Source organism: Lithobates pipiens, unplaced genomic scaffold (assembly GCF_037356315.1).
Source record: "Lithobates pipiens isolate NorthernLeopardFrog02 unplaced genomic scaffold, aLitPip1_a1.2 Scaffold_8, whole genome shotgun sequence".
Lineage (NCBI taxonomy): Eukaryota > Metazoa > Chordata > Amphibia > Anura > Ranidae > Lithobates > Lithobates pipiens.
This window is the reverse complement of record NW_027507903.1, coordinates 95,616,016-95,637,003: the sequence shown is the minus strand read 5'-3', so window position 1 is coordinate 95,637,003 and position 20,988 is coordinate 95,616,016. Positions and strand designations below refer to the sequence as shown.

The following is a 20,988-nucleotide window of genomic DNA, read 5'->3' as shown; positions in this document are numbered from 1 at the left end:
TTTTTTTTTGTTTCCCCCCCCCCTTGCGATCTTGACAAAGTATTTGCAGATTCTTTTTTTTCTATGCAGGGAATTCTCTCTGCTCTGCTGAAGCCAGAGCCTTCAAAGGAAAGGGGAAAAAAAATCACAACATTCTTTAGCAGTGGAACTTAAGTTTAAACATTGTAAGGATTTGTCCTTTACATTAATAAACTTTGGCGTGTAAATGAGCAAAGTTTAACAGCTTAAACACTAAAACTTTTTCTGACATTTGTTGGTTTCAAGTTAAAAAAAAAAAATTTCTAGAAAATTACTTGGAACCCCCAAACCTTATATATTTTATAGTAGAGACCCCAGAGAATAAAATGGTGGTTGTTGCAATATTTTATGTCACTGTATTTGCACAGCAGTCTTTCAAATGCAATTTTTTAGGAAAACACTAACAAGTAAAGTTAGCCCAATTTTTTTTTGTATAATGGGAAAGATTTTATGCTTCCAGAATCGTGATCTTTATTCTAAGCAAAAAAAAAATCGTGATTCTCATTTTGGCCAGAATCATGCAGCTCTAGCTGCTTATGTGTTTTTTTTTTTGTTTGTTTGTTTTTTTGCCTAAACCACACTTGAGCATTATTCTGCTGACCTCCATCATGTGAATAAGTTGATGAGGGGGCTATGGGAAATATAGTTTAGGCAGGGCTTTAGGATAGTGCAATGAAGTGATTGGATAACCCCACCTTCAATTTATTTCAGATGCAAGTGAAGAGTGCATGTATCGCAGCTCTAAGAAATGTTTTTCAAATCTTTTTCATGGTGACCAACATTACAGGCATCAGATCAACTATAATTACACAAAGCTGATGAGTTAGAACAGTTCTTTAACAGCTTTTATTTGTACAGAATACACAAATAATAAAAGTGTATGGGAACTACTGTACATGCCATTGAACTCAGCCACGCTATATATCTCATATATGCAAAAGTATGCTTTTGTAAATGTTGCTCTTTTTTTCTTTTTTTTTTTAGGTATGTCTTGCATTAGCACATTATTCTCAGCCAACAGACCTCCAGCTTCTATTTGCCTTTGAGTATGTTGCCAAGATGTATCACGATCCAGGTGAGCATTGCTACAACTGATATTTTTTTTTACTTTGGTGCTATTCTACTTCTGAAAGTACTGAAGTGTGATCTTTATTACTGATCCAGTTGTGGTTAAATGGCTTTCTTTCAGTCTCAATAGCTTGGCAGAGAGTGACTCAATTCAAATGACTTTGTGCAGATCATAGAAAGCTCCAGCAGAATACAGTGCATGTGGTGGATCAAGGGTAATGCATGAAGAAGGGTGGGACTAGCTACATACAGTGAATATAAAAAGTCTACACACCCCTGTTTAAATGTCAGGTTTCTGTGATGTAAAAATTGAGACAAAGATAAACAATTTCAGAACTTTTTCCACCTTTTTTTTTAATTTGACCTATAAATATGTGGTTGCATAAGTGTGAACACCCTCCTTCTAAAAAAAAAAAAAAGAACTGGGGATGTAGCTGTGCTCAGAATTAGGCAATCGTATTCCAACTCATGTTAAATGGCAGTCGGTACACACCTGCTATCGTTTAAAGTGCCTCTGGTTAACCCCAAAGTTCAGCTGTTGTAGTAGGTCTTTCCTGACATTTCCTTAGTCGCATCCTACAGCAAAAACCATGGTCCGCAGAGAGCTTCCAGAGCATCACAGAGAGGGATCTTCTTGTTAATAGGTATCAGTCAGGAGAAGGGTACAAAAGTGTTTTCAAGGCATTAGATTATACCATGGAACTCGGTGAAGACAGTCCCCTTCAAGTGAAGAAAATCTGGCACAACCATGACTTTACCAAGAACTGGATGTCCCTCCCAAAATTTATGAAAAGACGAGAAGAAAACTGGTCAGGGAGGCTGCCAAGAGGCCTGCAGCAACAATAAAGGAGCTACAGGAATATCTGTCAAGTACTGGCTGTGTGGTACATGTGACAAAAATCTCCCATATTGTTCATATGTCTGGGCTATGGTGTAGAGTGGCAAGACGGAAGCCTTTTCTTATCAAGAAAAACATCCAAGCCCAGCTAAATTTTTCAAAAACACATCTGAAGTCTCCCAAAAGCATGTGGAAAATGTGTTATGGTCTGATGAAACCAAGGTTGAATTTTTTGGTCAAAATGCCAAACTATATGTTTGTCGCAAAAATAACACTACACACCAAAAGAACACCATACCCACAGTGAAGCATGGTGGTGGTGGCAGGATCATGATTTGGGGCTGTTTCCTTCAGTTGGAACAGGGGCCGTAGTTAAGTTAGAGGGAATTATGAACCGTTCCAAATACCAGCTAATATTGGCACAAAATCTTCAGGCTTCTGCCAGAAAGATGAACATGAAAAGGAACTTCATATTTCCGCATGACAACGGCTCAAAGCATACGTCCAAATCAACAAAGGAATGGCTTCACCAGAAGATTCAAGTTTTTTTTTTTTTGGAATGGTCCTGCCAGAGGCCAGACCTGAATCTGATTGAAACTCTGTGGGGTGATCTGAAGAGGGCTGTACACAGGAGATTCCCTCACAATCTGAAAGATTTGGAGTGTTTTTGCAAAGAGTGGCCAAATATTGCCAAGGCAAGATGTGCCATGCCGATAGACTCCTACCCAAAAAGACTGAGTGCTATAATCAAAAGGTGCTTCAACAAAGTATTAGTTTAAGGGTGTGCACACTTATGCAACCATATTATTTTAGTTTTTTTATTTTTACTTTACTTTATTAAAGGCAAACAGACAATGGATGTGTAACATGCATTTTTTTAAATTGTCATGTTATAAATATACTGGCAAATGTATGCATGATTTTATTATTTTTTTTTTTTTTTCTTATTTTAAATTTATAGTGGATAAAATCAACGGTGTTGATCCAGGAGGTGGAGGAGATTATGGTTCAAAAACGCCACTATTTGAAACTTTTTGTGACTGGGATCGAGAGATCAAGCGAACCCGAGCCACTGACTGGAGAGTGTGTTCTGTAAATGAAGGCTACATGATCTCAAAATGGTAAGTATCCACCCAGATCAACTATTGTGGCATTAGAGTAAATAAAACTTTAAGAGCCCGTTCACACTGAGGCAGCACGACTTGCAGCGCGACTGCCTCAGGCGACCGGGATCCGACTTTAGCGGCGGCTTGTGAAATGACTTCTGTATAGAAGTCAATGCAAGTCGCCCCAAAAGTCGTACAGGAACCTTTTTCTAAGTCTTAGCGACTTGAGTCGCTCCGATTAGAACGGTTCCATTGCATAGAGCAGGACGCGACTTGTCAGGTGGCTAAGTCGCCTGACGGGTCGCCCCTGTGTGAACCGAACCTAAATCTTTCAGTTCAGCTGATCATTTAGTCTACATGGCTGCTTTATAGCATCTAGAACAGGCGTGCCAAACTCTTTCATCACGGGCCACATCAGCATTATGGTTGCCCCAATTATGGTGGTCATTGAAATACTTTTCTTCACATCGTATTTGCGCAGTGGTTTTACAAGCGCACTTTTTTTGGAAAAAATTCACAATTCACAAAATTAACAGTAAAATTAGCCCTAATTTTTTTTTTTTATATTGTGAAAGATAATTGTACGCCGAGTAAATTGATACCCAACATGTCACGCTTCAAAATTGCACCTGCTCAGGGAATGGCGTCAAACTTTTAGCCTCAAAAATCTCCATAAGCAACATTTAAAAAATTGTACAGGTTGCATTTTTTGCGTTACAGAGGAGGTCTAGGGCTAGAATTATTGCTCTCGCTCTACCGATCACAGCGATACCTCACATGTGTGGTTTGACCACCGTTTTCATATGCGGGCGCTACTCACGTATGTGCTCGCTTCTGTTCGCAAGCTCGTCGTGACGGGGTGTTTTTTAAAAACCTTTTTTTTTTTCTTATTTATTTTAATTGATTTTATTTATTTTTACACTGTTTTTTTTTTTTTTTTTTAAACGGATCACTTTTATTCCTATTACAAGGAATGTAAACATCCCTTGTAATAGAAAAAAGCATGACAGGTCCTCTTAAATATGAGATAGGGGTCAAATAGTCCTCAGATCTCATATTTGGACTAAAATGCAAAAAAAAAAAATGACATTTAAAAAAAAATTTAAGAGGTATGGGCGGAAGTGACGTTTTGACGTTGCTTCCGCCCTCCTATGGTATAGGACGAGTGGGGGCCCTCTTAGCCTCACTCGTCTCCATACCCAGCTAGGAAAAGGACCCGATCGCCTCCGCCGCTACCGACGGCTCCGGTAAGCGGCGGAAGGTGCGGGAGAGGGGGTGGCACCTCTCCCGCCGCCGATAGCGGTGATCTCGCGGCGAATCCGCCACGGAGACCACCGTTATTGTGCAGACGACCGGCGCCTGAAGAGATGAATATCTCGGTTGTGGCAGCAGCTGCTGCCGTTACCGAGATATCCCTCTTCAAAAATAGGACGTACATCGGCATGCGCTGGTCGTTAAGTGGTTAACTGGAATAGAATTGCAGTATTATCTTAATTATAAGCAGATGTACAGAGCACCCCCCCATTACATTGGGTGCCAAGAGCCACCCCACCATCAGAAGTCAAACCTCCTCCACTCTCCATTGCATCACAGTGCACCTCCCATATGCTGCTGCCTGGAAGAAGATTGGGGTGGAGCTGAGCAGCAGAATGTACAGGGAGGACCAGAGGAAGGCTGGAGGCAGCTGCCGGTGTCTTGTCTAATAACGTCCTCCACTATCCAAGTGGACATAGAGTAGGAATAAAAAAGAGCCGAGCGCAGCGAGGCCGAGCCCTTTAATACTCGCAACCCTATGTCCGCTTGGATGGTGGGGCCTCCACTCACGGCGCAGGCGCCGTTCAGCTTCGGAAATTTTCCGAAGCTTCGTCTGCTCCGTACTGCGCATGCGCAGTACGGGGCGGACACTATTTCATGGCCGGATACTATACGGCAGAACACCGGGGTCTACAGTAGAGGTGTGATGGCCACATGTAATGGCCTGGAGGGCTGGAATTGGCCCGCGGACCTTTTGTTTAACACATGATCTAGAGCCTAAAAGAAAAATAGAACTTTTACCAATAGTAACTTAGCAGGCGTTGGGATTTCACTTTAAGAATTTAATAAGTAAGGCCTCATTCAGACAGGCAGTAAAAATGGGAATGATTTTACCACCCACTAAAAGCCTAACTAGGCAGCCGGAGAGGATAGTACACTTACCGCAGCCAAGATACTTTGCGAGAATAGCATATTTAACTGGCAGCGTTGCCTGGCAATCTCACCCATTGAAGTCAGTGGGACAGTGCCGCAACCATGATTGCAGTTGTGATGCATGTTTCATGCAAAATCACTATTGAAATAAAAAATAAAATACAGTTAGAAGTTGGCAGTGTTGCCTTCTGAATGGCTGGAAGTTGCTTCTCTACCATGCTGTAAAAAGTGATCCACTGTGATTACTTTCTAGGGGGCCGGTGGAGACATCAGCTATTTTTTATTTTATTTTTTTTATTTATTTTTTTTACGACTCCGAACAGGCGGTTTGGATTTTCTAGCAATTGTCGCTTTTTCTGCGGGTAAATCAAGTAAATCTATATTCCATTTGAACAGTGTTGGGCGGGTCAAAGCAGGAGACTGTTCTCGCCCCGGAGTGAAATGATGTTCCCTGAAGATATCTCATCTTCTTGAATCCATTCAAGCTTATGAAAAGGAGTGTAATACACTATAATGCAGATTAAAGCTAAGCCATTTAAGGGTTTCTATTTCAGGCTCTCTTCGCTCTACCATATGTTCCTCATATAAAAAAGCAATCCGGAGTACAAAACATTCCTGCTTCTGAGGTGTATAATTCATAGAACCATGTGGCAGACTGTAGAGCCTAATTTGTTTCTAGCATTTATTGAAAGCCAAGATCTGTCTATTTTCATTGTGAACCAATTAATTAGTAGTGCAATTCCTCAGTGACTGGGCTTGTTAAAAGCCTGTCAGTTGCTGCTCTTGAGCTTTATCCCACAATGCTATCACAGCCTCTGAGTGGGATTCAAGTAATTGCATAGCATATGGCAGTCTGATGTGCTCCTCCCTCCTTTTTTTCCCCCTAAATTATATTCCTGACTGTTAATGGACATGTGTGAATCTTCACACAGTACAATAAAGACAGCGGCTGTCCTATATAAAGGCATTGTTGTTTCCATGCAGAATAAATTATTACTGCAGAATGAGATCTGGTATATTTTAGGTGGCCATATGCTATGCATTTGCATTCCCTACGTGGATGGCCCCTTCGCTACCCGCCCACCTGACATTCTTTTCATGAATAATCAAAGAAGATTGACCAAAATGTTTTGGCTGAACAGCATACAATCAAATGCACCTGCTGATCAGGTATTCAGACAGCCACCTGTGGCGCCTGTTACAAAAAAAATGGGCACAGCAGGAAACGTACAGCGCAGATGGAGAAATCTGAATTATTATTTTTTCAGCCTGCAGGCTAAACAAAAGCAGTCTAAGGGCTCTTTCACAGGTCTGCCTGTCAGTTTTTTTTAGGCGGACCTGAACGGATGCTCCATAGAGGTCTATGGAGCGTTGGATGTCAGCAGTGACATGTCCGCTGACATCTGACCCGCTCCGGTCCAAAAAAGTGTGACGGAGGAGAAAAACTACTTTTCCATCCGTAAGTCAGATCAGGTGACAACGGACTCTGCGGTCCATCGTCATCCGATCTCCCATAGAGGAGAGCAGCGCACTGACAGGTCCGTCCCTGCACATAGTGCAGAGACAGACTTGTCATCTTCTTGCTCAGCGGGGATCGACGGATTGATCCCCGCTGAGCAAGCGGATATTCATGGGGTGGATGAGCACAGGTCCTCCCCGTGTGAAAGAGCCCTTACAGTGTATGATCAGCTTAAAGTGGTTGTAAACCCACTGAAGTGATTTACTCCAGGTGATACTCCACGATCAAACAAATGCTCCTGCATAGGTTGTACAGCCCTGTAAAACACACAGGTCAAAGACTTTTTCTCTGCTCCATAAGGCAGGGATATATCATCGCACACTGCACAGCATTAAGCAGGGAGCGGAGTTTAAATTGAGACCTTGGTGGAGGGAAAGGACATCCCCCTCCCCCCTCCCCTCTATACACAGTCCCATAGGGTAACATGGACAGCTGTGGCTGTCAATCACCTACTGTGTTCTGGGGAGCCAGGAATGTCTTCCAAGATTTTGTGGTATTGGGATAACCTATCCAAAATGACTAATGCAGATGGCAGAGGAAGTAGAGAAGAGACAGAAATCACACTCGGTGCTTTGGATTGAGGCAAGTACACAGAACAGGGATATGCAATTAGCGGGCCTCCAGCTGTTACGGAACTACAACTCCCATGAGGCATAGCAGGACTAACAGCCACAAGCATGACACCCAGAGGCAGAGGCATGATGGGACTTGTAGTTTTGCAACAGTTGGAGACCTTCTAATTGCATATCCCTGCTATAGGACATGCTGTTCATTTTTCATTTTAAAGTTTTACAACCTTTTTTGTGTGTGTAAAAACTAGCTAAAGCCTGCCAAAGTCTTGTTTAAAGCTTCAACCTGCACTCCCATTAAAATCTGTATTTACCATACCTGGACAAAAGCTAAAGGATTATCAAGTGTTTTTCTGTAGCTGATACTTTTAAGTTAACATTTAGTGGTAAACAGTACCAATGTGTTACTAATTTCATGTAATAGTTTATGATATGGCATTTGATGTAGGCATGCATAACATTTTATAGCTGACTTGTCTTTTACTTTATAGCATATGATAGAAGATTGTGCATGTGTACATAAAAATAAAAATTCTAAATACATGGGGACCTCGTAGGTTTTAACCAGTCCCTGCTTGATACTGACTCAACATGCTCATCTGGTATTTGATGCGTGCCAGGTAAACTCCATTGGGTTAGTGGAGTTTTCTCCATTTTTTTATTTTAGATCAAATTGGGTAAAGAAAATCCATTCTAAGCATTTGGAGCACTGATAACTTTTTCTTAATGTAAACTCTTGCACCCATGCTTGGCTATATTAAATTATATTATATAAAATATATATTATAAAAGTATTATGATATATATATATATATATATTTTTTTTTATCAAAAAATATCTTAATTAGAAAATAAAACAGGAAGTACAACAGTGTAGGTACAACATTTCTAGAAGACGACATCCACAATTACCGTGAACATCAACAGATGAGATCTTACAGGTCACCTACATAAAACAGTAGTGCAGGCAGATAAAACCAAAGAACAGCATCTCTGCTACCACCTCAAGTTAGACTGAAAGGCACGTAGTCCTAAGCATTAACGGCATATATTTGGAAACCCTAAATCAGCCCTGGCCTATAAATCTATCCATCACCAACTCCAGTGGTCTCAGATCTGGTATGTCCAACCATGAGCCCCACAGGTTATAACATTTTTGAGGCCTGCCCCTATGTTGATAGATAGATATACTTCTCCAGTCAGAGAGTGTCTCCCATACAATGTAACAATTCTTTGAGAAGGGGGGGTTAGTGGACTTCCAATGTCTAAGCAACACCCGGCACGTTTGGAAAAGAGCTCTAGCAACCACCTCTCTCGAGAGAGTCTGCAATTGGAGGTCATCCAGGATGCCCAAAAGGAAAGGCTTGGGGTCTAAAGGTATGGAAGTTTTGAACACCAAATTTATGGTGCCCACTGCCTCCCTCCAATAACAATTCAGTTTTGGGCATCTCCAGGTTAAATGAATCTTGTCACCATTATCCCCTAGGCACTTGCCACAGGTAGCGGACTCCAAAATACCTATTTTGTGTAATCTGGCAGGGGTAAAGTAAGCTCACAGGAGTATGTACATTTGAATGAGTCTCTGAGACACATTCAGGGACCACTGAGGTCCTGCATGCAAGGCCTCTTCCCATTGGTCATCAACAAAGGGGCCCACATCCCTCCACAATTGCTCATGTACCTTCAAAGGGAATGACATCAGGAAATCATTTACTAGCATTGCATAGCATCTGGATATAAATCCCTTAATAGAAACCATTTCAGGCATCATATTAAACATGGGTTGAAGATTGCTGCCATTCAATCACTGGACCCTGTGCCATTACCACATGTTTAAGCTGAAAGTAGTAAAAGAGCATGGGCCCAGGGAGGGAGAATATTGCGCTCAACTTCTCAAAGGAGCACAGTGAGCCATTGCTAAAAATATGACTGGGTAATTCCCCACTTACTCCACCTCCTAGTCTGCTGAAGTTTGGCTAGTTCTGGGTAGTTGTGCCATATAGGACTAAAACGGGTAAATCCTGTCACTTGTTGGAGCTGCCTAGCCTTGTTCCAGACTTTGTGAATAAGGTTAAAGGTAGGCAATTGGATTTGGCAAAGGCCTCAGCCTCCAAGCCAGTAGACAAGTTCTGCACATCAACTGTATGCAAAAGAATATTTAAATAAGAATCAGGATTGGTTTGGAGGGGAGCAGTGGCATGTCCCATACCTTTTTATACAAATGTTGCAACTGTGCAGCCAGTTACTACAGCCAGGGGTTGGGCATAGCCAGTCTTCTGGCATCTTTAGGTCTCTGGAGATGTTCTAGCTTTACTCTAGGTACCTTTTATTGTGCCGTAACAATTGCCTAAAAATAGAGTTGACCTCCTGAAAGACACTCAGTGGTATAACTACAGGGGTGTTATGACTTATTATTATTATTATATCCTAGTCATGATACAGCAGTATTTGCAAGAGGTGGTTTTGGCATCCATGCATACATTGGCCAATCTTCCTGGGTTCCCAAAAACCTTTGGCCATTTTTAGCATTTCCATAGAAAGAATTAACTTTTTTATTTGAAGGCCAACTGAAATCTAATCTTGGAGGGTTTATTAACAAAAGCTATGAGGGCTGAACCACGCTTGTACACTGTGGTGCAATGCAATTATATTTTCGTTACTGCAACACATGTTCTTTGCATTTGTGTGTTGTGGTGCTATTGATTTTGAATAGAACCCCAGCACACTAAGGCAGCACAGCTCTGGTCCACTTGAGTTGCAGTGTACCTCAATGCAGAGTGATGTGCTGCCATGCATTGGAGTGTGCATCTGAAGAAATGCTACATGTATATTTCTTGGTCTGCTCTGGTGTCTTGGCTGCCTATTCAAAAGAATACAAGCCACGCTTACGCAATGCACAAAAACAGCAAAGTGTGAGTGGGCTCTCAATATCCCTTGAAAGCAATATAATGGCATGACATCCCCACTCAAATCCCCTTTGCTGTGATCTTGCAAAGGGAGTACTGGTGTCATACCAACCCTTTGGATTCTGCTTAAGATAGTATGTGCCTATAATTGTGGATCTTCTTTAAAACACAATAACTCCTTGGCCATTTAATGGCAAGAAGAGATGAGCATTCGCATTCTCTGAACTCCTCTCTAGCCTGAATTCCTATTTTTTTGGACTCCAGCAAGCGATGGCAGGTCTTTCCCTTTCTTGTAGCTCACAGAAGCTTTGGGGTGGAGAATGACACAGCTCATTGGCGTATAGTAAAGTGGGACTTCAGAGTTCAGGCTAAAGAGCAGTTTGGAGGACACCCGAGCTCATCATTAATAAAAATAAAAAATAAACGCATGGTAATTCAACCAAGAACTAAAATATTTTGGAGGTGAAGCTGCCCTTGAAAATACAGTTTGTCTTAGCCCTTGTACACACGGTCGGAGATTCCGACAACCAAATCCGTCGGAGTAATTCCAATGGATTCATTCCGGAAGAGGTCCGGAAGTGATGTTGCATACACACGGTTGGACTAAGTTGTCGGAAAATCCGATTGTACATAACGTGATGACATTATTTCATTACGACAGGACTACGTTCAGGCTAGTAGCCAATAGCTTTGGTCTAGGAATTTGTTCTGAGCATGTGTGGCACTTTGTCCGTCGGAGTAGGCTACACATGATCGGAGTATGTCCGATAGGAGCATTTTGTCAGAAAATTTTACCGGCAAAATTGGTCCGTTGGAATATCCGACAAAACGGTCCGATAGGAAACATTCCGACGGAATCTCTGACCGTGTGTACAAGGGCTTAGAATGGATAGAACTTTGCCACCAACTTACTTTTATAATGAACATTGCATTGACAGTAACTGCAAGTATTTTCTCTTCATGCTTATTTTGCAGTTACAACTTACCTACAAGGTGCAGTATTTTCATTAATTTCACAGTGCCTGTCGCTTTAAATTGACTGCATTTGTCTGCATTAATATGGTAAAAGGGGGTAACCTGAAATTAAATTGTATTTGTTAATTTAGCATGTTAAGCGTGTTTTGGAATTCTTTACAACCATTGACTGAAGTAAATGCCACAGTGATTAACGGACTACAATCTCGGTCCATTTGTTTAAATATGTACATAACTAATAGCAGGTTTTCTGTGTCTTTCTAGCCTTCCAGAGTACTTTGTTGTTCCCTCCTCTTTGGCAGATACAGACCTAAAGCAGTATTCATACTCGTTTTTTGGAAGACGCATGCCAGTGAGTATGTATTGACTGAAGCCTTTTACAGGCAATGATGTTGACTTTCTAGATCTTAAATTATTTATATATAGCATTTATTGCTGCAGAAGCTTTAAGTGGTTGTTAGATGATCCATCCAAGACTTAAAAGCATTTGTACCGCTAGAGTCCAGTTTAGGCAGAGGGGGTGTAACATTTGCTGTTTTGGATGTGACCTTTTTTTTGTTTTATGCAGCTGTGGTGCTGGAACCATTCTAATGGAAGTGCTCTTGTGAGGATGGCAAGCATCAAGGACCTGTTACATCAACGCAAAATAGACCAAAGGTAAGGGGGTTGTAAATTCCAGAAAGGGAAGGAGTGAAATGCATACTTTATAACCATGAAAGCAGCCTACCTTCAGATGTTGGATAATTATCACTGGTGGTACACATCCTTGTTTTAGGTCATACAGTATTTCCCAAAAGTGAGTACACCGTTCACATTTTTGTAAATATTTTACTATATCTTTCCATGTGACAACACTGAAGAAATTACACTTTGCTACAATGTAAAGTAGTGAGTGTACAGCTTGTATAACAGTGTCAATTTGTTGCCCCTCAAAATAACTCAAAACACAACCATTAATGTCTAAACCACTGGCAACAAAACTGAGTAGACCCCTAAGTGAAAATTTCCAAGTTGGGCCCAAGGTGTCAATATTTTGTGTGGCCACCATTTTCTAGCACTGCCTTAACCCTTTTGGGCATGGAGTTCACCAGAGCTTCACAGGTTGCCACTGGAGTCCTCTTCCACTCCTCCATGACGACATCACAGAGCTGGTGGATGTTGAGACATTGTGCTCCTCTACCTTCTGTTTGAGGATGCCCCACCGATGCTCAATAGGGTTTAGTCTGGATTCATGCTTGGCCAGTCCATCACCTTTCCCCTCAGCTTCTTTAGCAAGGCAGTGGTCTTCTTGGAGGTGTGTTTGGGGTTATCATGTTGGAATACTACAGTTCCAGCAGCACTCATGCAGCTCCAGACCATGACACTCCCACCACCATGCTTGACTGTAAGCAAGTCACACTTGTCTGTACTCCACACCTGGTTGCCGCCACACATGCTTGACACCATCTGAGCCAAATACGTTTATCTTTGTCTCATCAGACCACAGGACATGGTGCCAGTAATCCATGTCTTTAGTCTACTTGTCTTCAGCAAACTGTTTTTGGGCTTTCTTATACATCATCTTTAGAAGAGGCTTCCGTCTGGGATGACAGCCATGCAGACCAATTTGATGCAGTGTGCTGTGTATGGTTTGAGCACTGACAGGCTGACCCCCAACCCCTTCAGCCTCTGAAGCAATGCTGGCAGCACTCATACATCTGTTCCTCAAAGACATCCTCTGGATATGATGCTGAACACGTGCACTCAACTTCTTTGGTTGACCATGGCGAGGCCATGGGGTCTGAGTAGAACTTGTCCTGTTAAACCGCTGTATGATCTTGGCCACCATGCTGCAGCTCAGTTTCAGGGTTTTGGCAATCTTCTTATAGCCTAGACCATCTTTAGGTAGAGCAACAATTAATAATTTTTTTTTAGATTCTCCGAGAAATCTTTGCCACGAGGTGCCATGTTGAACTTCCAGTGACCAGTATGAGAGTGAAAGTGATAACACCAAATTTCACACCTGCTCCCCATTCACACAAGTGTCTTTTTTCAGTGTTACATGAAAAGATATAATAAAATTTTTACAAAAATGTGGGGGTTGTACACTATTTTGTGAGATACTATAGGTGCTCAACCTGTGGTCCTCCAGCTTTTGCAGAACTACAAGTCCCGTCGTGCCTCTGACTTTGGGAGTCATGCTTGTAACGGTCAGCGGCTTGCACAATGTCTGCCAAAATCAGAAGTATCTGTTGGGAATGACCCCTTAAGGAAAAATATTTTTTTCAAAATAAGTGCAATGAGGATCATTTTAAGTGATATTAAAAATATGTGCATGGATGTAAAGCCGGCCAAAGATGATTCAAGTTTGTCCCTGCTGAACCAGCCGAAATTCAATCCATGTATGGACAGGCTGATTGTGCCGAAGTCTATCCATCGATCGACTTTGGTTTAACCAGCATGTGATTATTGCCAGTGTCCATAGCCTCTAGCAATATTCACTACACAGGAGGCACGATTTTCTTTCCTGCAGCCTATGGTTGCGGGAAAGAAAATTGCACCATATATGACCTGCCTAAAGTTCCACGAGCAGTGTTTCCATGCTGGACAATGAAAACTGAAAGGCAAGCTGGGGTTGAAAGGGAAAAACAATGCCTATTGTGTATGTATACTGGTAGCACAACAGGAAAAAGATTTCAGAGCAGGAACATGGAGTGCAATGCTGAGCAGAGTAGTACAAAGGGGCTATGTTAAAAACTGCAGGTTATCAACCATATGAATAGAAAGAGGCACTTGTGCATTGTTTCTATTCTATTTACATTTTGACGCATGAATATAATTAGACTATTACAGAGGTTGTTTTTATCATTTGTTAGTAGAAATTAATTACCACTTCTGCTTAAACTTTAAAGCAAAACTAAAGGCACACATGCGTATCTTGGTTCCAGTGGTCTGACTCTCAGGCAGTCTCTTGCTGGTGCTGGCATTTACTCCCCAGATTCTTCCAGGTGCCAGTTTTTGGCTGTTTTGATTAGACAGCATGGAATGACGTGAGGGATGCCAGAATGTAAACTAAACTGTGCATGTTCAGCTTAGTGTAAATTACACATAGGATTGCGAGTTGGCAGATAAGTGTACGTACTTGTAGAAGAGAGACATCTCTTATGCAATAAAAAATTTTTTTTTTTTTAACCCTTAGTTCCACTTTAAGATTTTTGGACCCTTCTTATTATATTACAGGATTGTTATCATTCCTTACTCTTTAGAGTTTACAATCTTGACTGCCAGAGCTCCACTATATACTGTTGGAAGTGATGATTTTAATTTTGCTGATGTGCACATTCCCTTCAATCTTTTCAATTCCCTTTGAGCTCCACGTAATAAAAGGCAAACTTTCTGTTCTTGGTATTGGTCCATACACATCAAAGCTTCTGTCTGCTGCCATTCGATCATGCCTCGTTTTTGTAGCTTAAACGTATCAGAAGAATTATCTTGAAGATAAACCTACAAGCATACTAGAAGATTTTCAAGACTATTTAAAACAATCTTCTTAAAGATCAACCTTCTTTTCTTTGTTTAGGGTGTGTGGTGGAATCACCCGTAGTCACCCACTGAGGAGTGATGTTTACAGATGTGACCTAGACCATGGCCTCCCAACTATCCAGGACATTCGGGGTGCTTTTAACAAGCTCAAGCAGTTGTGTGTAAACGGTGAGTGCACCGAACGTTACAAAGTACTTCAGTTTGTTAATGCAAAGAGCAGGAATTTAAGATTTATCAAAATCATTTCGTAACTGCACATGACTAGATCATCATTGCACTACTCTACTGAACAGTCATGATTTATATATAAAATAATCAGCCTGATTTAAGGTGAAACCTCACTTTTTTTTTTTTTTGTCAGTGTGTTCATAAGTTAGTGTCATGAAATGAGGATATCGATGTAGTCTTTGTGCCTGTTGGTAAGATTTTGCTTGTTGTGTGGGGCTGGACAGGCGTGTTTAATTTTTTTGCATGCCAATGATTAAAATTTGAACCTTGTTCATTAGACACTAAAGCCTGGACAGGCATATACAGCAGCTTGATGATAGTTACTATTTTACAAAGGGTGCGTTTTTTTTGTTTTTTGTTTTCTCCATAAATTTGCACTGCCTTTTTAGCTATAAAATACATTTACCTTGTCAGTTACTGACTTGGGCTACACCTGTCTTATTGAGATGTTGACTATTTCTGTATTACCATATTCTCAAATACAATTTCCCTGAGTGTTTGGCTTTGAAGAAGAACTCCAGGGAAAGGGTAAGCATTTCAAATCTGCAAGCACACAAGTAGTAAGGATCCATTCACACAATAATTTTCCTCATGGATGAATGCAGGTAATTGAAATGAAACACAGAAAACAATAGTTCTCATGTTCTTACCAGAATGCAATGCTTCTCTGTGTTCCCGAGATATTCAAAATTATGCAACATGTGTGCAGAATATTTTACCTCTCTGGGTGGTCCTGCATGTCACCCCACAGCAAGCACTTCGGAACGAGCCGCTGTGTGTTGACATGAATGAAGTGTCAGTATGTGGACATCACATAAACTTCACCAAAAGAAGAGCTGTGTGATATAATAGAGCAATACAACACACATCACCCCAGCCCCTGCTGCATGTCTCTGCACTACAAAACAATGTGAATGGTCTCCTAAGTGCAACGAGGTGTATGCCATCTTCTGGAAGCTATACTTCTGGTGCCCTGACACCCCAGCTGCACTGCCTTATCCTTCTTTCCTCTTGCTCATTCACAGAATGCTTTACATAGTGGGAGGGATTTACTAAAACTGTTGCACACAGAATATGAAATCTGCAGCAGTGCAAAGTAACCAATCGACTTCTAGGTTTTATTGTCAAAGCTTAAAGCGTAACTCCACTTTTGTTGAGAAAAAAAACATTCCCCTCTGGGTGATCTATGTACATTTCTACCTTTTTGTTATTCTGAAGAAATACCTGTGCGTTTGTCTGTGTGTCTGTTCTGGGAGTGGGCCTAATGGGAGTGGTTTCATAATTATCTGTCCGTTGTGCAGCTGGAGAGTTCTATTGAGGAAAGCTGTCGGGCCTGCATCCCTTTAGACGTGTTCCTACTGGGAGTATCTCTCACCAAAAAGGAAATTTCTCTTTCATTCATTGACAGACACAGCGCTCCATTATTGAGAACCATAGGGTTATATTGCCTACAGGAGTAGGACACTAGGCAGAAAAAAGACTTGGGCTATGCTTATGGGCAGTCCTAGGTGATAAACACCCCCCTCTCTGCTATAGGCATTCAGTTTTTTTCTGCCTAGTCAGAAGTAAGGATCTAGTTCCCTGCTGGGATCTCTGGTCCTGGCAATTTTTTGTTTTTGCTTTTTATCCACCTCAATACAGGGCACGTACACCCCCTTCCTGCCCAAGCTAATTTTCAGCGCTGTCACTGTTTAAATGATAGTTGCGTGGATATGCTACACTGTACCCAAACAGAATTTTTATAATTTTGTTCCCACAAATAGAGCTTTCTTTTGGTGGTATTTGATCACCTCTGTGTTTTTTATTTTTTGCTAAACAAATAAAAAGACCTACAATTTTGAAAAAAAATAAAAAATTAGTTTTTCTTTTGTTTCGGTTATAAAAATTTTGTAAATAAGTACGTTTTCTCCTTCACTGATGATGGGCACTGATGGGCAACACTGATGTGCAATGATGGGCACCACTGGGCACTCATGGGCGGCACTGATGTGCAATGATGGGTGGCACTGGGCACTCATGGGTGGTACTGATGGGCACTTAAATGCTACACTGTGTACTTATGGGCAGCACTGATGGCACTGGGGATGGGCACTGATTGGCATTTCCCTAGTGGTCTAGGGTTGCTTCCCTGGTGGTCCTGGGTGCTCATCCGAGGGGGCTGTGCTGATGAATCAGCACAGACCCCCCCCCCCCCCGTCCCCCCCCGTCCCCCCCCGTCACTAGAGCAGCTGATCAGCTCTCCTCTACTTGTGTCTGTCAGACGCGAGGTGAGGAAAAGCCAATCAACAGCTCTTCTGTTTACATCGTGATCAGCCATGCTTGGACAGGGCTGATCACGTGGTAAAGAACCTCCGTCAGAGGCTCTTTACTGAGATTGGTGTAGTGGTGTGTCAAATTGACAGACTGCACCACCGATCGCCACGATGCGTGCCCCCATAGGCGCGCGAGAGCAGTCATTCTGGGAGACCGTCATATGACGGCCACCCAGGACGAGAGCCTTGATGGCCAGCGGGCAGGAAGCAGTTAAACTACTTTTTTTTTTTTTTTTTTCTCTTGGATTTTTCTCCTGTGAGATCTACAATGAACTGCCGGACTGGGCGATGGGCTGGACGCTAAGATCCAGTGGTCTCCCTAGTCTGGCTAGTGAGTTTGTGCAGACCGGAGCTACGAGCTAGGTCGGCCGCAACATAGCCCCACTGGACGGGAGCTGGCCCTGCGAGTTAAACATCTTGTGAGGTCACATACGTCCGGGTCTCAGCCTTTGTCACAGCACTCTTCATGGTCGAACGACTGCCCCCCCCCCCCCCCCCCCCAGGGCCAGGGCCGTGCACTCGCCGGAGCGGTAAGTAAGGGGCCCCCTCCTCTCCTTCCCTGGAATGGAGTGGGGTGCGGGTACTCCCTGGGGTGGTCAGTCCCTCTGGGGTTCTCCTCCACACCCCCCCCCCTTCGCCCAGTGAGGCTCAAGTCTCTGGCTTAGGTGCTTTGGACACTGTCTACCCCCGCCCCCCCCCCATGATTCTGGTAGAGGAGTCTCCAGCTTTTAAGGTTCCGGTGGACATACCTGGAGGGGGAGCAGATTTCCTCTGCTTTCGGTGAGTTGGAGGACTAGTTGGTCAGGGAGCTGCAGTTTGTATGCAATGCTTCTTGGACGCAGTTCCCTTGGTTGCCAAGCTCTCTGTTTCTGCAATGGTGCTTAGACATGTATTAGGGCTTAAGTGTTGGTCTGCGGACTGAGCTTCTTAAAAAAAAAAGCTCTGACTGATTTGCCATTTCAAGGCAATTGTCTGTTTGGGAATACCCTGGTTGACATTGTTACGAGTCTCTCACAGGAGGGAAGTCTAAATGTCTTTCACAGTTTGAAATGGGGGGTGGCCTCGTAGCATATGTGGTCCTTCTCGGCATGCAATGGACCTGATCTGGCGAGCTGAGAGCAGCGCTCCCTAGACCCAAAGACAAGGCCCCTTCAGCATGAAGGCACACCCTCACCTATGTCCTAGTGTTCCTGCATTGAACCCCGAAAAGGGTTTTTTCCTTCCAATTTGTATCTGTCACCGGACTTTTGGCAGTTCCCCTTGGAGCTGTGCAAGCCCTGTTGCTTCAGGGTGTTCATGTTCCGATTCCAGTGGGTATAGAAGGTCAGAATGGAGTCAGTCCACGCGGTGGTGGTGTCCCTTCATCATGGGGACTCGAGCTTCTATCGACATCACGGATGCTTATTTACGCACTCCAATATGTGCCAGACACCAACACTTCCTCTATTTTACTGTGGAAAAAGAGCATTTTCAGCTTGCAGTGTTGACTTTTGGTCTCGCCTCCACCCCTCGCGTACGCATAAAGGTGTTGACCCCAGTTTTGGCAGGGTTACGTCAGCGGGGATTGCAGTCCTGGGCTGCTTGGATGATCTTCTGTGAGCAGAGTCCTCGGCTACACTGAGGGGCGGCGTAGCTCGCTATGTAGACTTCAGTTTTCAGTTGGCTTCTATACTACCTGAAGTCTGCTCTGGCTCCTTCCAGAAAATTGGATTATCTGGGCCTGACTCTGGTTTCATCTCTGGCCAGAGTGTTTCTTCCTCTGAACAAACTCCAGAAGTTGCATGCTACATTTCAACTACTGTTGTCTTGCAGGTGAGCTTACCTGCGGTCCTGCATGTGGGTGTTGGTCTCTGGGCTCTCAGATTTGGCTGAGCCAGAAAACGGGGGGGGGGCCTGGTCTGGTCTGGTCTGGTCTGGTGGCTTTGCTCTCTGGGATTTCAGCAGGGCACATCATTTCTCCCCTTGTATTGGACACCAATGCCAGTCTGTCTGGATGGGGAGGTGTCCTGGGACTGGGTTTTGCTCAGGGTCATTGGATGCTGGGGGAATCCGAACTGCCGATCGATATCCTGGGACTTCGAGTGATCAGACTGTGTGGATCATGGAGGTCGGCGGGTGCGGATCCAGTCGGATGATGCCACAGGGGTGGTCTATCAATCACCAAGGCGGAACGAAGAGTGCGTTGGCAGCCCTGACAGTAGCCAGAATCCTCCAGTGGGCAGAACGCCTTGTACCGGCCTTCTCCGCTGTGTGCATTCTAGGAGAGGAAAATATGGCAGAAATGGCAGGTAGTTGCCTCAGTCGGCTAGTGTTGGTCCACGAGGTGGTCCCTTCACCACAACGTTTCATTGAATGTCTCAGTGGAACACTGTTTGCATCCCGGCTTAATGAAATGGTACTGAGGTTTCTGGCAAGGTCATGGCTCCTCTGGTGGACACTGCAGACGCTCTGGTGGCCCCGTGGGGCTGGTATAGTCAGATCTACACCTCTCCTCTCAAGATTCTGCCGTGGCTTTAGCACAGGATTGTGGCCGAAGGGATTCCAGTCATTCTAGTGGGCCCGGATGGTCTTGTCGATCTTGGTACACCGACTTGGTCGCTGATGTCCCTTGGCAACTGCCTCTCAGGGAGTTTCTGCTGTCCCAAGGGCCGATCTTCCATCCTGCTTAAGTTGCTAGTTTTTGAAGGCCTCACTGTTATGAGCCAAGTGCTGAAGTTACGACGCTGCTGAAGGCTAGGAAGCCTTCCTCTGGGAAGATTTACCACCGGACATGGATTGCATGCATATCCTGATGTGAGGCACTTGCCATTTACCCTTATTCTTTCTCGGCTCAGATTTTGACCTTCCTTCACAGGGGGATTGAGCAGAACATGGCCTCGAGTACCATCAAGGGCCAGGTGTTGGCCTTGGCAGTTTTCTTCGGCATCCCCTGGTCACGCACTCTTTGGTGCGTACTCTTAACCACTTGCTTACTGGGCACTTAAACCCCCCTCCTATCCAGACCAATTTTCAGCTTTCAGCGCTGTCGCACTTTGAGTGACAGGTCATACAACACTGTACCCATATTAAATTTTTATCATTTTGTTTCCCCCTAATAGAGCTTTCTTTTGGTGGCATTTGATCACCTGTGCGATTTTGCATTTAAAAAAGACTAAATTTGTTCAAATTTGTTCAAATTTTTTCTTCTTTTGTTTTAACATTTTATAACGGGTAATTTTTGTCTGTCATTGATGTACGCTGATGAGGCGGCAGTGATGGGCACTGATGGGTAGCAGTGATGGGCACTGATCGGTTACACTGTTAGGCAGCACCTCTAGGTGGCACTGATTGGCACCACTAGTGGGCATCGATAGGTGGCACTTGTGGGCACTGTTACTCTATTAATGAGGCATAATTGCCTCTTCCTTTTCGGGACCGATGTCTCTTTAAGATAAGCCGGTGATCCGTTTTTTTGTTTTTGTTTTTTCTCCTCTGTCAGCGTGAGGAGAAAAAAAAAACTATCATCAAGATTTTGTTTACATCATGTGATCAGTTGTCATTGGCTGACAGCTGATCACATAATAAGGGGCCGTGACCGGCCCCTTACTCGGATCGGTGATCACCCGAGTCTCAGTGACTCGGTGATCAGGGCACGCGCAGGGAGCGTGCACAGGGGAGGCCATCATATGACGGCCTCCCGGAAATTCACATCCACGCTGTGGCCATCAATCGGCCACAGCGTGGATGCCAGGAGGCACCAA

General features: G+C 43.5%; 1 protein-coding gene across 1 annotated transcript in view; it reads left to right on the top strand.

Moving 5' to 3' along the window:
- MTMR10 (myotubularin related protein 10) overlaps positions 1-20,988 on the top strand; it is a 157,739-nt gene that overhangs the window by 84,799 nt on the left and 51,952 nt on the right. Inside the window, exons 6-10 of the mRNA XM_077470368.1 lie at positions 1,003-1,093; positions 2,886-3,045; positions 11,451-11,538; positions 11,755-11,843; positions 14,746-14,876. Coding sequence (XP_077326494.1) covers positions 1,003-1,093; positions 2,886-3,045; positions 11,451-11,538; positions 11,755-11,843; positions 14,746-14,876 — 559 coding nt within the window. The remainder of the gene's footprint in view (positions 1-1,002; positions 1,094-2,885; positions 3,046-11,450; positions 11,539-11,754; positions 11,844-14,745; positions 14,877-20,988) is intronic.